Raw genomic sequence first — 13742 nt, 5'->3', positions numbered from 1 at the left:
ACTAGCTATGCGTATATATGTGTGTGGTTTAACTGGGCGTTCATTTGTGAATTATATGGTGAAGGTAAATGGAGGTTCAAATCAGTTTGAAGAGGCGTTTGCAGCGGAGGAAGCTTTCAGGAACGCAGCTGAAGAAATGACGCTGTGGCTATCTTAAAATGTTGGACAGAATATCAAAACCCATACATCTCGTGATTTATGTTTCTTCTTCAACTCTAGCTTCAAGAACCATGATATGTGACTTGTCTTTTGATGCTTCTGAGAAACAGAACCATTATTAGTTTCCGTCTCATCAGTTTTATGTATTTTCAATTTCAGTGTTTTTCTATTCCCTGGCTCACTTGGGCCCTATTGTGGTGGCACATAATGTTATGAATGGTGCTTTTCATGTTGGTGCTCTGTCTCATATCATCTTGTTTTCTTCATTTTTCTTAACTTTTTTCCTCTGATTGTTCCTTTGTTCTTGTTGGCCGTAAAAATTTAAGATTTGCAAATTTTATGTCAATTTCTTCAGTGTATAAAATGTGAATGCTTATAAGTCTTTGAATGAAAGGCATTGATAACACCGCTAATTTTTAAGAAATTTTAGAGAAGGAAAAATCCAAAAATATGAGATTATTTGAGTTTTTCCCATGATGCAGTGCATGTTTGGATGATATTTTTGAACCGAATAATTTTTGCAAATCCAGTTTTGATTCAATGCTTATTTAACTTCGCTAAAATACTACCCCTCTTTGATTAATTGGAGGGCATTTTAGTTATTTCCCAATAAAACATAATTTCAATTTAATCCTCTAATTCTATAGTATAATTTTATATTTGCTTGGTACGGTCGTACCGATTTGAACAGATAGTTCCCTGTTCAACGCAGTATTATATTTTTGCTGTCCGCAAACTCAAGTCCCTATTCTCTCCTAGGATTTCCCTAGTGTGAGTGGGTCGCCGCAAACGGCCCTGCAGAGACAAGCTTTGTCAGGGTCTCCCCCTTCCCTCATCACCGGAGGGATCTCCGTGCGATAGTGACTCGATCGGCTGATCTCTTTCTTGGCCAATGTCGAGCGAGAGCGAGTGGCAAAGTGGCAGTTTTGTTGCTTTGGGTTGTTGTGTGTGTGGGTCTAGGTATGTGCATGGATGAATTCGGGGCGCGATGATGGCAAACGCAAAGCATCGAGGATCTTTAAACCGGTAGTCGTAGCCGACTGTCGTATTTGGAACGGATAATTCACTATGATTGGGTCATTGAAGGCTATCTTGCTTTAATGGAGGAGGGTTTTGGTATGCTCGGGGTGGTTTCTTTTCTTAGGCTAGAGGTGCAATGAGCTGGACAAGTTTTTTGTGTTTGCAAGTAATCGGTATGACCCTTTGATTATTACTCATATTGTATCTGATGCTTTAGGTTCATTTTGGATGGCTAATAGTCATTTAAGTGCAGGAATTTGACGGAGTGAGTTCAGATAGCGGATTGTTGGAAGCTTCAAATGAGAGGCTAAGTGAAGATAGTGATGTGGTGAAAACTGAGTTGTTTGCTTTATACTCTGGCAGTAGTCTGGCTTGAGTTGGTGGTTTGGGGATGGTTTTGTAGAGTTTTTTCAATCTATTTGTCTTCCACTAGGTCATACTGTTAAAGGAGAAATTTCTTGCCCAGGTTGGGGTTGTCTAATGCTAGTAGAGGAATTTATCAATCTTGGCAAAGCTCTTGGCTCTCATTGCTTCGAGTGGATTCCGATACGTTATGCTGCAGCTGCTGTTTAGTGCGCTCAAGCTGCACTCGAGGAGAAGTGCTCGAAAGATTGGGTGTTAAAACCCTCCTTCTTCCATGGCAAAAATACTAGCTGATGACTTGTTTTTGGTTGGGAATTCCTACCTGTGTTTCCTTTGTTTCTTTGGTCTTGCTGTTACGGTTTTTTTGTTTTTTTGTTTTTTGCTATCCTTTTCTGTTTTGCTGATTTCTATTTTTGACTATGAATTGGGTTTGCTGTTTTTAGTTTTGGATATATGGATTTACATGCTTCTTTGGCCAAAAAGAATAGTTCTCTGTTGCTCCCCCCCCCCCAATTTTTTGGGAGGATTTCGTGGTTTGTTGTCTACCTTTTCCCTTTCCCTGCTTTTTTTTCATCACTTTCTTTTTTTATAAATTAATTGAGACTATTTGTCAAAATTTTCTCATAGGTCACGTGCAATTTTTATTTCCCCACTTATTAAATTAACTGATAAAAGAGCAAAAATATTCATAAAGTTATCAGCCAAAAGCATAGTAACTTAAAGCGAGAAAAATGGCAAAATATGTATAATGTTACCTAAATTGGTGCAAGAGTAATTGATATGTTAAATTTCTCAAACGCTGACTATTTAGCTGACACCTAAGCAAATGTTAATTATTTTTTTCATTTATATGGACTAAAAAAACGATAAAAATACCCGTAAAGTCATCAATCAAGGGCATCTAGGAGCCTAAATTAAAAAAATTATAAGAATACTCATAATGTTATTTTAGTAGATGCAATATTGACAAATTCATCAAAATTCATGCCAAGTGATTTCTTTCCATTTGGAGATACCTTTAACAAAGATTTTAAATGTTTTTCGAGGATCTTCTAAAACCTTCTTAAATAGGCATTGAACCTAGGAATGAGATGCAACATTGCGAATGAAGTTGGAAAAGAAATTGAGCTATAGGAAACTTCCTTTATCGATTTGGATAATCAAGAAGATGCTTCCATGGTATAAAAATTTTAAAAAAACAAACGATTTAACTTGTTGTTTGGTCAGAATGACATTTTTCTGCTATTAAAACTAGAGCCTCAAGTGGAGACTCATCATCATGTGATAATCGATTAGTCTTCATAAAATTTTGCCTGGGAATATTTTTTAGTCCTCATCAACAAAAAGATAATCAACTTTTACTTAGGTGTCAATAAAATGATTAACGTTTGAGAGATTTGATGAATTAGTCATTATTGCAATTACTAAAATAATGTTACCATTTTTTCACTTCATGCTGCTAGATGCCTTGGCTAATGTCTGTATGATATTTTTGCCCCTTTTTTAGTCTACATCAATGAAGAAAATGGTTAACATCTTCTTAGATATCAACTAAATAGTCAACGTTTAAAGGATTTAATGGATTGATCACTCTTGTACCAACTTAGATGGTGTTATAGATATTTTTGCCCTTTTTTTTGCTTTAGGCTACTAGATACTTCTAACCAATGACTTTATAGGTATTTTTTTCCCTTTGTCCTAAATTAACTCTTAGACTATTTTTATTTAATTTTTTACACACTTGATATTTTTCCAAATACATTTTAATTACAATATTTTCACCATTATATGAAAATAGTCATGTCAACCTTATTAAAAACAAGGTAATGGCAAACTAAGATTTGAATTTTAGTTGACAAAAGCACTCACATTTAGTGCCCATCGTATCTCAAATAAGATTGCTTCTAATAGAAAAATATATATAAGCAACAAAAAAAAACATAGTGTAAAATGTATTATAGTTTATTAGTTCTTAGAAAATAAAATTTGTTACTTGAATGAATATGAACTACAATAAAATTTAAATAGAAAAATAATTTCAGAACATTTAATTAAGCAAATAAAGGTTGCAAACTAAGAAATAGTTGGTCAAACTAGGAAAATCAAAGCTTGAAAACTTCACATCAATAGGAAAAAGATGAGATTAATCCTCATTGATATTAGATGACTGGTTTTAAGGAGCCCTATCTGCACAAGATAAAATGTAGGATCAAATATACACCTTGCTCTCGGTATTAAAAACTCATCTGGGTCAAAACATAAGTCATCGTTAATTAATTTATGTTTCTTAACCAAATGTTGTTAAAATCTTGCTTTTTTTTTAATTTTAATATATCTCCAAACGTGCCTTTCTTGGAATCAACATATTGACAGAAATTGTCATCTTTTGAACCCCACAGATACTTTTGATTATTTTATTCAAACAAATGGGGAATGGAATTTGGCTCCCAGGGTTGTGGAAAAATCTAAAAATGGTTAAACATGGGATCAACAGCCTTAATGACTATTTCATTTGGAGAGCTTCCTATGATGGAAATTTCTGCGTTAAGTCTACTTACTCCTTCATACAAAATCCTTGGGATCATCATGTGGAACCTTCATGGAGGAAATTATGGAAGTGGCCTGTCCATGAAAAGATTAAGCATTTCTTCTGGCAAGTGTTCCATGAGAGAATTCCTACTAGTTTGCTTAGAGCCAAGACAGGAATTTCCTAAGTGAAAACTGTCTTTTTGAGCGTGATAATGAATAGACAATATTTCATATCTTGAGAGATTGTGGGCTTGCAAAAAATGTGTGGTGTTATGCAGCTAACCCATATTATGCCCAATCTTTCTTTTCTTTTGATATGCACGGATGGTTACGTGTTAACGTGCAGAACAATTTTTGAGTGAATACAATACGCATAATAAGTCATGGTTAAAGATTTTTTGCATTGTTTGTTGGTCATTATGGAAGAATCTATACAAAGGGGCTATGGAGGGGACGAGATACACAGCTGCAGAATTATATTATAGCATTCTTAATCAGCTTTCCAAAGTGGTAGAGAATGGAAACTCAAGAGAAAGATGTTTAGGAGCGTTGCGGGGCTTGAAGAAAGATGGAAACCTCCAGATCCAGGAAACTTCAGATTAGATGTGGATGGGTCAGTCAATCAATAAGGACACGCTATATGCGGAGTCGTTATTGGAAATGGAAATGGTGACTGGAAGCTGGGTTTTCAAAAGAGATTGGGCTTTTTTCCTGAGCTTCTTGCTCTCATTTCTAGGTTGAAATTATGTAAACAAGTTCAGCTGGACAAGATTCAATGTCATATTGATTCGTTAGAGGTCATGAGTTTACTTCAGACTAGCGGTGGTTTAGCTCACCCGCTGAGGCCATAATTACTAGAAGCCCAGAAATTGTTACATTGCAATTGGGAGGTGGAGGTTGTTTATTCAAGACGGGTAGCTGATTTTTGGCCAAAGATGCTTATCACAGAATGGACGATTTTTATCTTTTGAAAGTGCCCCCTTTTAGTTGCTTAGCTCGCTACTGGGCAGACAAATCTGGTGTAAACCATTAGTTTATTTCTATTTTCAGGCCTAGTCTGTCATTTTGCATGTTAATATGTATATGTAAGTATGTATGTATGTATGAATGCATATGTATGTATAACATTTAACTTGTTCAAAATGTTTTCATGTTCAAAATGTTTTCATTAATTACTCAATAAAACAAGAGTGTAGTTAGAAAATACTCCCATGAATTGTTCAATAGAAAAAACGTCTTACATTGGTGCAATTGAATTTTTATTATATATAAATACATAATAAAGAATGTAAAAGCATTAGTAATTGGACTAGACAAATTACAGTAGTGCAGTGTGCAGAGGATCCAGGTCAATATTCTCGTTAATGGGCCGAACTTATGTAGGGGTCGACTGCGTCTAATCATTATTAAAAGGGACAACGAATCCGTTGGCAATTAAAAAAAAAAACAGGAGGAACAAAAATCCAAGAAATGGGCATTGTAATGCCCGTCATCATACTCGAATGACGTACGTCGTTGTTAAACTTCCTCGAACCAGCGAACTTGATGATTCTAGATTTTGTGGCATTTCTTTCGTTAAATTTTTCTGTAGATTGTATTGTTTTCATTAAAAAAAGAAGAAGGGAAGAAATATTGAAGGAAAACTAAAAAGTACAGTACTGTTTGAAATTATTTTTATTTTATTATTTTGAGAATTGATATTTTATAAAATATATTCTAAGAATAAAAAAATAATAAAAATAGATATTTTTTCACTCTTTCTTACTTTACAGAATAATAATCTCATAATATTTAAAAGTTGTTTTTATTTTTTATTCTCCAAAATAATATTTTATTTTATTTTTATTCTTTAAAATACTTTTTAAAATACATTGTTAAATAGATTTTTTTTTCTTGTTTTAGAATACAAAAAAACTGTTTTAGAATAAGTTTTTAAATAAGCCCTAGATCTTTACACAGGTTTCATGATTGTCACGAGTAATATTTTTTTCTAAATGAAAAAAATATAAAATTTAGTAAGCACCAACGACCGATATTCACAAACCAGGATAAGGCAGCTTGTTTAAACTTTTTATACCGTACACAGGTAAAACAGATGTTGTAGTTATAAAAATACTGTAAAGGGAGGGTCAAATAACACTGATGGTCCGGTACCGTAAAGTATACAGGTATGATAACATGGCCGCTAAATCACCGAATATGGATTCTGGGTGCCAAGCATTAACCCTTCGTCCTGGACAGGGGAAAAATGAAGAACAGAAAATTTGGAAATTTTTTAAAAATGATAATAACAAATATTATCTTTACAAATTTATCCCTTCATTTTATCTATTCTCTATTTGTCTACTCATCACTTTTCCTACATCCAAAAGCAAGAATAAGAGATGAGAGTGAGGCAGCAACAATAATGCGGAAGCTCAGTTGGAGCATCTTGCATATATAGTAATACCATTACCATTCGTCCCAAGGAGGACAATGCCACAATGGTGGCGTCGACATTAAATGAAGAGGGTCCGGAGTGCTATTAGATATGTTGAACTTGAACCATCTCTTGGCCTCACACACATGTGAATATGCGAGCTTGTGCACACCCATCACCCAAACCAACAAAATAGAAAGAAAGCAACAAGCTTTGGTGTGTCCCCATGTGAATACCATTCCATGGTTTTATTCCCACCCAACATGTGACCTCCTCCTCCTCCTATTTCTAAGCCACATACCCTCTTTTCCTATCCCTTTGCACCGTGGGTCCCTTGCTCCCCTCACACATGTGCCCTTTTAATTCTTGTCCCTTCTCAGTCTCCTCCTCCTTTTCAAATTAAACCTCGTCGCTCCCATTAACCTCCCCATTTACTTCCCAGGTTAATATGCTGTCCTTCCTCCGGATAAAAGTTAAAAGCTCTCTCTCTCTCTTTTCTTCTTTAGCCTGTTACCTGTATGTAATATGGGGTATATAGCCATAGCCCTCCCCGGCACAATCATTATTCAAAATCAGATTTCCTTCCCGGTCAACAACACTTCCTCCTATGCATCTATCACCGACTTGTACTTCTCCGCTTGTCAGTGAATGTTTTTTCCCCCTCCCCACTCTCCATTTCATGCCCTCTTTTTCTCATTTTCGTAATCTTATTCTCCATACCAGCAACACGCGTTCATGTTCGCATCCATCACTGGTGCTAATAATTACCACAAACTATATATCACTTACTTTAACCGAACAACGCATGGGATAGATCGATATAATTAGCTACGAGACCGGAATTAGTACTTGGTGCAACCTGAAAATATTTTTTCAATTATTTTTCAGCGATAACTTTTTACGTACAGAAAGGAACAAAATTTACAGGCACAATTACAGTTGCTATTTACCGATCTAGAAGACTAAAACTCAAAATTTCATTTTCTGTGGACGGGAACAAAATGATGGGGAGTGATCAGAAGGGTACAACGACGACTTCGCTGCATGCAAAATCGTCCGAGTTTCCGAGGGAATCTTGCTGCGGCCACGAATCCCGAAGAAGCTTCAGCAGCAGTTGCGCCTTCCTCTTCGCTCTCTCCGTGCAATCGCTCTGCACCAGCAGCAGCAGCTGCGTCAGCACCCCCGCCGCCACCGCCTCCCTCCGGCTCTGCTCCGACTCCGAGCACAGCGACAGCAGCGCTCCCGCCGAGTGCTCCGTCGCCCGGTCCGATACCTTCAGGATTATCTTCACCAGCAGCGGTACAGTCAGCGCGTGCCCCGCGAACGCCTCGCACCCCGTCGGGATTCGACACAGCAGCTCGATCGTCGCCAGGGCCCTCTCCACGTCGCATTTCTCAAAATCTGCCAGCCGGTCGATGAGGATCTCCGGTGCTCCGGCTTTCACCGCTTTTTCCCGCGTCTCTTTCACCAGGCACAGGGCGAACAGCGCCTTGATTCCGATCTTGAGAGCTCGAGGATACGCGATTGGATTCTTCAGAATGTCGATGACTCCGTCGTAGATTTCGTCGATGCAGCTGATGTGAGATCGGAACTCCGACGAGCGAGTTCCGCCCACAACGATTTCGATGAGCGCGGCCGAGTTGACTCGGACGTCCATTGAAGTGTGAATCAGGAGACGCGACAGATACCTGATTTTATCCGGATCGGATGCGACTGACGTGCATTCCGACTCGACCAGTGGAAACATCACGAGCAGAGCGAGTGACTCGTGGTTCAGCTCGGATGAATCGGAATTGAGGTCGGAGAAAACAATAGGGAGGAGGATTTCGCGGACGTTGTGAGAGCCAATGAGAGAACGATTCTTGTCCGAGTCACGTGCGAGTCCCTTGAGTCGACGCAAGGCAGAGAGGCGCGATGGACTCGGAGCTGACTGGGAAGAGACTTGATTTAACAGGGAACGAACTAAGGTCGGGTCGGCGGGTTGTTTGGGAGTGGGAATACGCTCAATTCCGAAAGCCCGGTTAGCGACGCACCAGTCCTGGATGAGACGGCGAAGAGTGTGGTTGGGAATAAGGGTGAAATCGGAGAGCGGAGCCCGAGTGACGGGGCAGGTGGTGTTGCCAGTGGCGACCCATGACTCGATGCTGGCTCGGTCGTAGGTCTGACCGGTGCAGACGGTGACGGGGTCACGCATCAGCTCAAGCGAGATCGGACACCTGAAGTGGTAAGGAATCTGAATCCCCAAATCCAACGGCTCTAAACTCCCAGGCATGTCTGTCTCCCTCTCGATAAGATTTCAAGTTTGTCTCTCTGGGTGAGGGGGGGAAGTGTACTGCAAATAATACTAAAACTGAACGCTCTCTGCAAAATTCTCTATGTTAGTATGTTACTCTGCTTTCTCTTTATATGAGATGCAACAGAGGGACATACCCTACAGCGAGAGGGTGACTGCCCTCTTATCTGACTCCCCCTCCCCCACACGTGTGTGTGGTGCCATTTTAACTTGGGGCACCTAACCCTGGTCGCGGGCAGCGTGGAGGGGATTGGTCAAATCAAATGCATGGCCACTTTCTGGGCCCCACATTTGCTGTCTTTAAAAATCTTACTCCTGTTTCCATCAACATAACGTGACCTCTATAACTTTTTCTTGCTCATCGCCCCCTCTTCTCTCTTTTATTTTCTTTCGTTCCATGCGTTGCGTCCCTTTCCCCTTTGGATACAATACATAGCCTTTTCCTCGTTTATTTCTCTTGGTCTTTTCCTTTGACCCTACCTCGTTTGCTTTGCTTGCATTGCAAGGGGGTAATCAAAACTTTACACTGTTCTCTTGCCAATTGAACGTCATGAAAACACGTGTGTGCAGAAAACCAGTGTGTTCCAGCGCACCAAAAAGGAACTGATCGATATAATAAAATCGTTATTAATTAGTTGCATGAACAGATTAAAGTTATGATCTTGTCAAACTCATCATTTTAAGTGTGTGGAGATGAGAAAGTAGTAAGGCATTTTCCAAAAGTTACCATCGATTGCAAATGAAAGCCACGCTTTTCAAATATATTAATAATGAAAAGGCTGAATAATTAATTAACATGTCTCTCTTTGATTATTTAGATTCAGGCAGTTTGAAGCTTTCAATATCGTAAATTCAAGAAATTCCAATAAAAAATTAAATTATCTAAGCCTACACCTATTATTCCATTATATTCACATCAAAGTAAATCAAACAAAACTTTTTAGAAAAAAAATACATGCCTTTTCATAAGACATTACGATAGAAAAAATTTATTTTTGTGAGATAAGATATGGAATATTTAGTACACTCTTCCATATTACCCTTATTCAATGTTTTTTATTATGTTTCACGGTCATCTTTTTAAGAATATACTCTACTTAATAGGAATAAAGTTTGAAATTTTATCAATTTTAAGACATAGTTGATAAATTTAAAACTTTTCCTTAATTTTATTATAAATATTAGAAGCAAGTTATATAAAAAATAGAAGAAGACAGGAAAGCAATAGTATATGTGAAGTATAATATGAAAATGGATGTATAGAGTTGATAAGGGGGGAATATGAAAAGGGAGAAAAGAGGTTGGGGCGAAGGAGGGAAAATAAAAGGGAAATGATTAGGTTGGGAACTGTTTGGTAATAGTGAGGGGTAGTGGAGGGAGTCACAGGTCAAAGATGAACAGATTGCGAAGGAATGTGCGGGTCCAGGTTGTCCTCCACCTCTTTATTGGCGCCAAAGACAACTTTCGCGTGGATAACAATCACAGGGTGGTTGCTTCCTCTGTGGTCCCTCCGATGTGGACTTCCTCTCATTTATTCCTTCGCCTTTAATTCAATATCTCTTCTCTTCCTTCAACCCAATTTCATTTTATCCTTCCCCACTTCTATTTCTGCCGCAATTCTCTCTCAACAGCTCTCCAAAAACCTTACTTATATTAATTCTAATTGCTTCACGTTCTCCTACTTTCACGTGATGAGAAACTTAGTTGGATATTATATGGAGCTTCTTTTTGGATTCGTTAGACCCTACACATAAGTGGGTATTTTGCTCAAGTAGTCTGGCATTATTTAGGAGATGGATAATTAACTGTTAATAAAATTGATATATTTATGGATGGATCGAATCTGAAACGGTTCATGATTTGTTCAGAGTTGGATAATTCTCAAAGCCGGGGTTTCATCGAGTATAATCCACTGTGCTTGCATCGAAATTTATGTTGATGGTCCATGACCCTCAACCAACCATCCGTAAAGTAAAAAGGAGACGTAAGGTGTTAGCGTAAGAACAAAAAGAGAGAGCGTGCCAAAAGCAATTGAAACCGGAAAAGAAAAAAAAAGAAAGAAACTTATTCTTGCTTGTTAATAATTATTTATTTGTGGTTTTATTTTTCTTATGACTATCATGTCTTTAGATTAACACAGTTTGATCTAATCAAGGGTGAGTTTTCTTTCAAAACTGTAATCTTATCTAAGAAGAATGAAATACTTGTTCCAATCTCATTTGCAAATTATTTTAAAATGTTTATTTGATAAGTTATAATATAATTTTTAAATAATATTTAAAATATATTTTTAAAATTATCATTCATAAAATAAATAAAAGTAACATGACATATTTTGTTAATTTATTATGTAGAACATATTTAAAATTCTGCACACTTTTTTTTTTTATTTTTTTATATTAGTATTAATAAAGTTAGTAGAAATTATTTATGAAGAGAATTGGATGAGTATTTTTTACTCAATACTCTAATTAATTTAAAAAGCTATCTAGTCACGATAATATAATAATAAAGAATTGATTATAAAATACAAAAACCTGAAAATTATAAACAAAAAATACAAATATTAAAAGAACGGAGAGAAAGAAAAGGTCGAAGGAGTTTAAAAGCTTTGAAAGTGGACGCTGTAAAGGATATCTTGGAATAGCACTGTAGTATTTTATTTTATTTTTTGGGCGGATTGTGAAGGAAAAGAGAGAAGAATATGCTGGTACCAAAAAAAAGGAAAAATCAGAGAGAGAGGAAGACGGTGGGAGAAGGGAGGCGGTGTCGTTTTGGACAGGTGGGTGGAGGCGAGTGAGAGAAGGGGAGAGAGAAAGAGGCCCTGTTGTTCCCAGTCAACCGGGCAACGTTTTCTGCCCACTGCTGGCAACTTCTCTGTCCACTCACAAATAATAATAATAATAATAATAAAGTTCGCCGATGCACGTGCACATTGACACCCTCGCACGTGTTTCCAGCTGTCTTCCTTTCACATTTTCTATTTTTGACGCCTTTTCAGCCTCCCCCTTCCGTCCTTATTTATTAGAATCGCACAAAAAGATTGAATAAAAATGAATTTCAGTTTAATTTAAAATTTTAATTTTTTATAAAAAAAAAATTAAATTAAATAACTTATAGTTTGATCTGGTTCGTAATAATTTAAATATTAATAATAGGATTGAAAGACTGATTTTATTAGCCCAGTATTAAACTTATTTTTTATCTTTTTTTACGAGAGACAATAATCCATTTCAACTTAAAAATTTAATTAAAATAATAAAAATATTTTATAATTATAATAAATTCATAATAATTTCTAACAACAAGAGAAAAAAATTTCAATTAAAGTCCAAGTGGTCTCAATTATTAAATTTTAATATTAGTACGAACGTGTGAGGAACCAGATTTATTAAATTATTAATAATCTAATTTATTATATAAATAATAATAAATTAATTATAATCTTATTAAATAAATGATTAAAGTAAACATTTAGTTTTTTTAACTTTGTACAACATTTCATTTTTCTTATAACTTTATAAAGTATTTTGTTAATCATGTAACCTTAATATTGTTAGTTTCATCCCAACAAATTTTTACTTTGAACTTTCAAATATTTATAAAACATTCTTAAATGTTCACATATTGAGTTTAATTTTTTTAAAATAAAAATAATTGATGCAAAAACATAATAATTTGAAACTAATGATATCAAGGTTAAATGATTAAAAAATACTTTACAAAATTAAAGAATTAAATTGAAACCTTATATAAAGTTAGAACTAAAAGTATACTTTGACTTAAATAAATTTGATAGGACTAGATTGAATCAAGTGATCAAGATGCTTAGTCTTCTATTCAGTCCAACTCAAAAAAAATTTAATCTTTTTAATTTTTAATTCTAAATAACTATTTGTTAACAAGATCGAATATTGTCGAATCAAATTAGATAGAACAAAATTAGAAGATTTTCATAACTGTATTGTTGACTATAGATTCCCAAGCTCACCGTCCACCCTTACTAATCCCCCCCCCCTTCTCTCCTTTACAAGTTTACGAGTTTATTTATTGATTTCATACTTCTCCTAATTCATGCTTAGCGTCAATATCCTCATATAAGAGTAAAGATAAAAACAATTACTACTTCCTTAATGATTTCCCTACCAGATGCTCCATTTAGGGGTGGAGCTAGAATCTTTAATTAGAAGGTTTTTGGTGAGAGAGAGAGAGAGAGAGAGAGAGAGAGAGAGAGAGAAATTTTCATTGTTTACAAATGTGTGCGTGAGAGAGAGAGATTTTCATGTTTACAAATGTGTGCGTGTGAGAGAGAAAAAGAGAGAAATTTTCATTGTTTACAACACAGAACCAAGATAAATATATATATATATATAATATATTTTTTTAATTCGCTCATCAATTTTTCATAGTATAAATGTAATTCATTATCATGTTTTGCAGTAAACTTTTTAGTATTTTTTTTAATATAACCTATTATTAAATTGATGAAAAATTCATATTCCATAGCCATGAGTCAATATTTTTTTTTTTTTCCAGACATCAGTCTTTCACTGCTAAAAAATGTTGACTATGAAAATATATTATGTAAAACAAAAGTGAGGAGTAAAAAACTAGAAAAAATCATAACACAAATTGTACAATAAAATAATAAACAATGAAAGAACAAAGCACATGGAGATTGGAGTGATTTACTTTAATTTAACTTATCCTATCTATTTTGCTTAGTTGATATATTGTCAAGGTCATGAGATCGAGATTGTAGCTAAGGTCATTGATTCAGCGAGGAGGTAAAAACAAAAATGAAGGGAAGACCAAAGGCTGAAGTATAGAGGGATTGCTTTATTGATTCATCAATTTAGCGAAGTTTATTGCTTAATTGATAGTAGGGTAATGAAATAGTTTGAATATTTAACCATGGGCCGGCGCCAGTTCCAAAATTTTATTAGCATAGTATGTGAC

General features: G+C 35.7%; 1 protein-coding gene across 1 annotated transcript; it reads right to left on the bottom strand.

The window, feature by feature from the left end:
• Window positions 1–7332: 7332 nt before the first annotated feature.
• LOC129284989 (U-box domain-containing protein 26-like) lies at window positions 7333–8916 on the bottom strand. The gene has a single exon (XM_054920524.1). It carries the CDS (start codon window positions 8760–8762, stop codon window positions 7506–7508), a length of 1257 nt encoding a protein of 418 aa, XP_054776499.1. The 5' UTR covers window positions 8763–8916; the 3' UTR covers window positions 7333–7505.
• Between the last annotated feature and the right edge of the window lie 4826 nt (window positions 8917–13742).

This window comes from Prosopis cineraria, unplaced genomic scaffold (genome assembly GCF_029017545.1).
Source record: "Prosopis cineraria cultivar Desert tree isolate PC_DT_omini unplaced genomic scaffold, ASM2901754v1 PC11, whole genome shotgun sequence".
Classification (NCBI taxonomy): Eukaryota; Viridiplantae; Streptophyta; class Magnoliopsida; order Fabales; family Fabaceae; genus Prosopis; species Prosopis cineraria.
The sequence above is the reverse complement of the archived record's forward strand: the minus strand, read 5'-3'. Positions and strand labels throughout refer to the sequence as shown.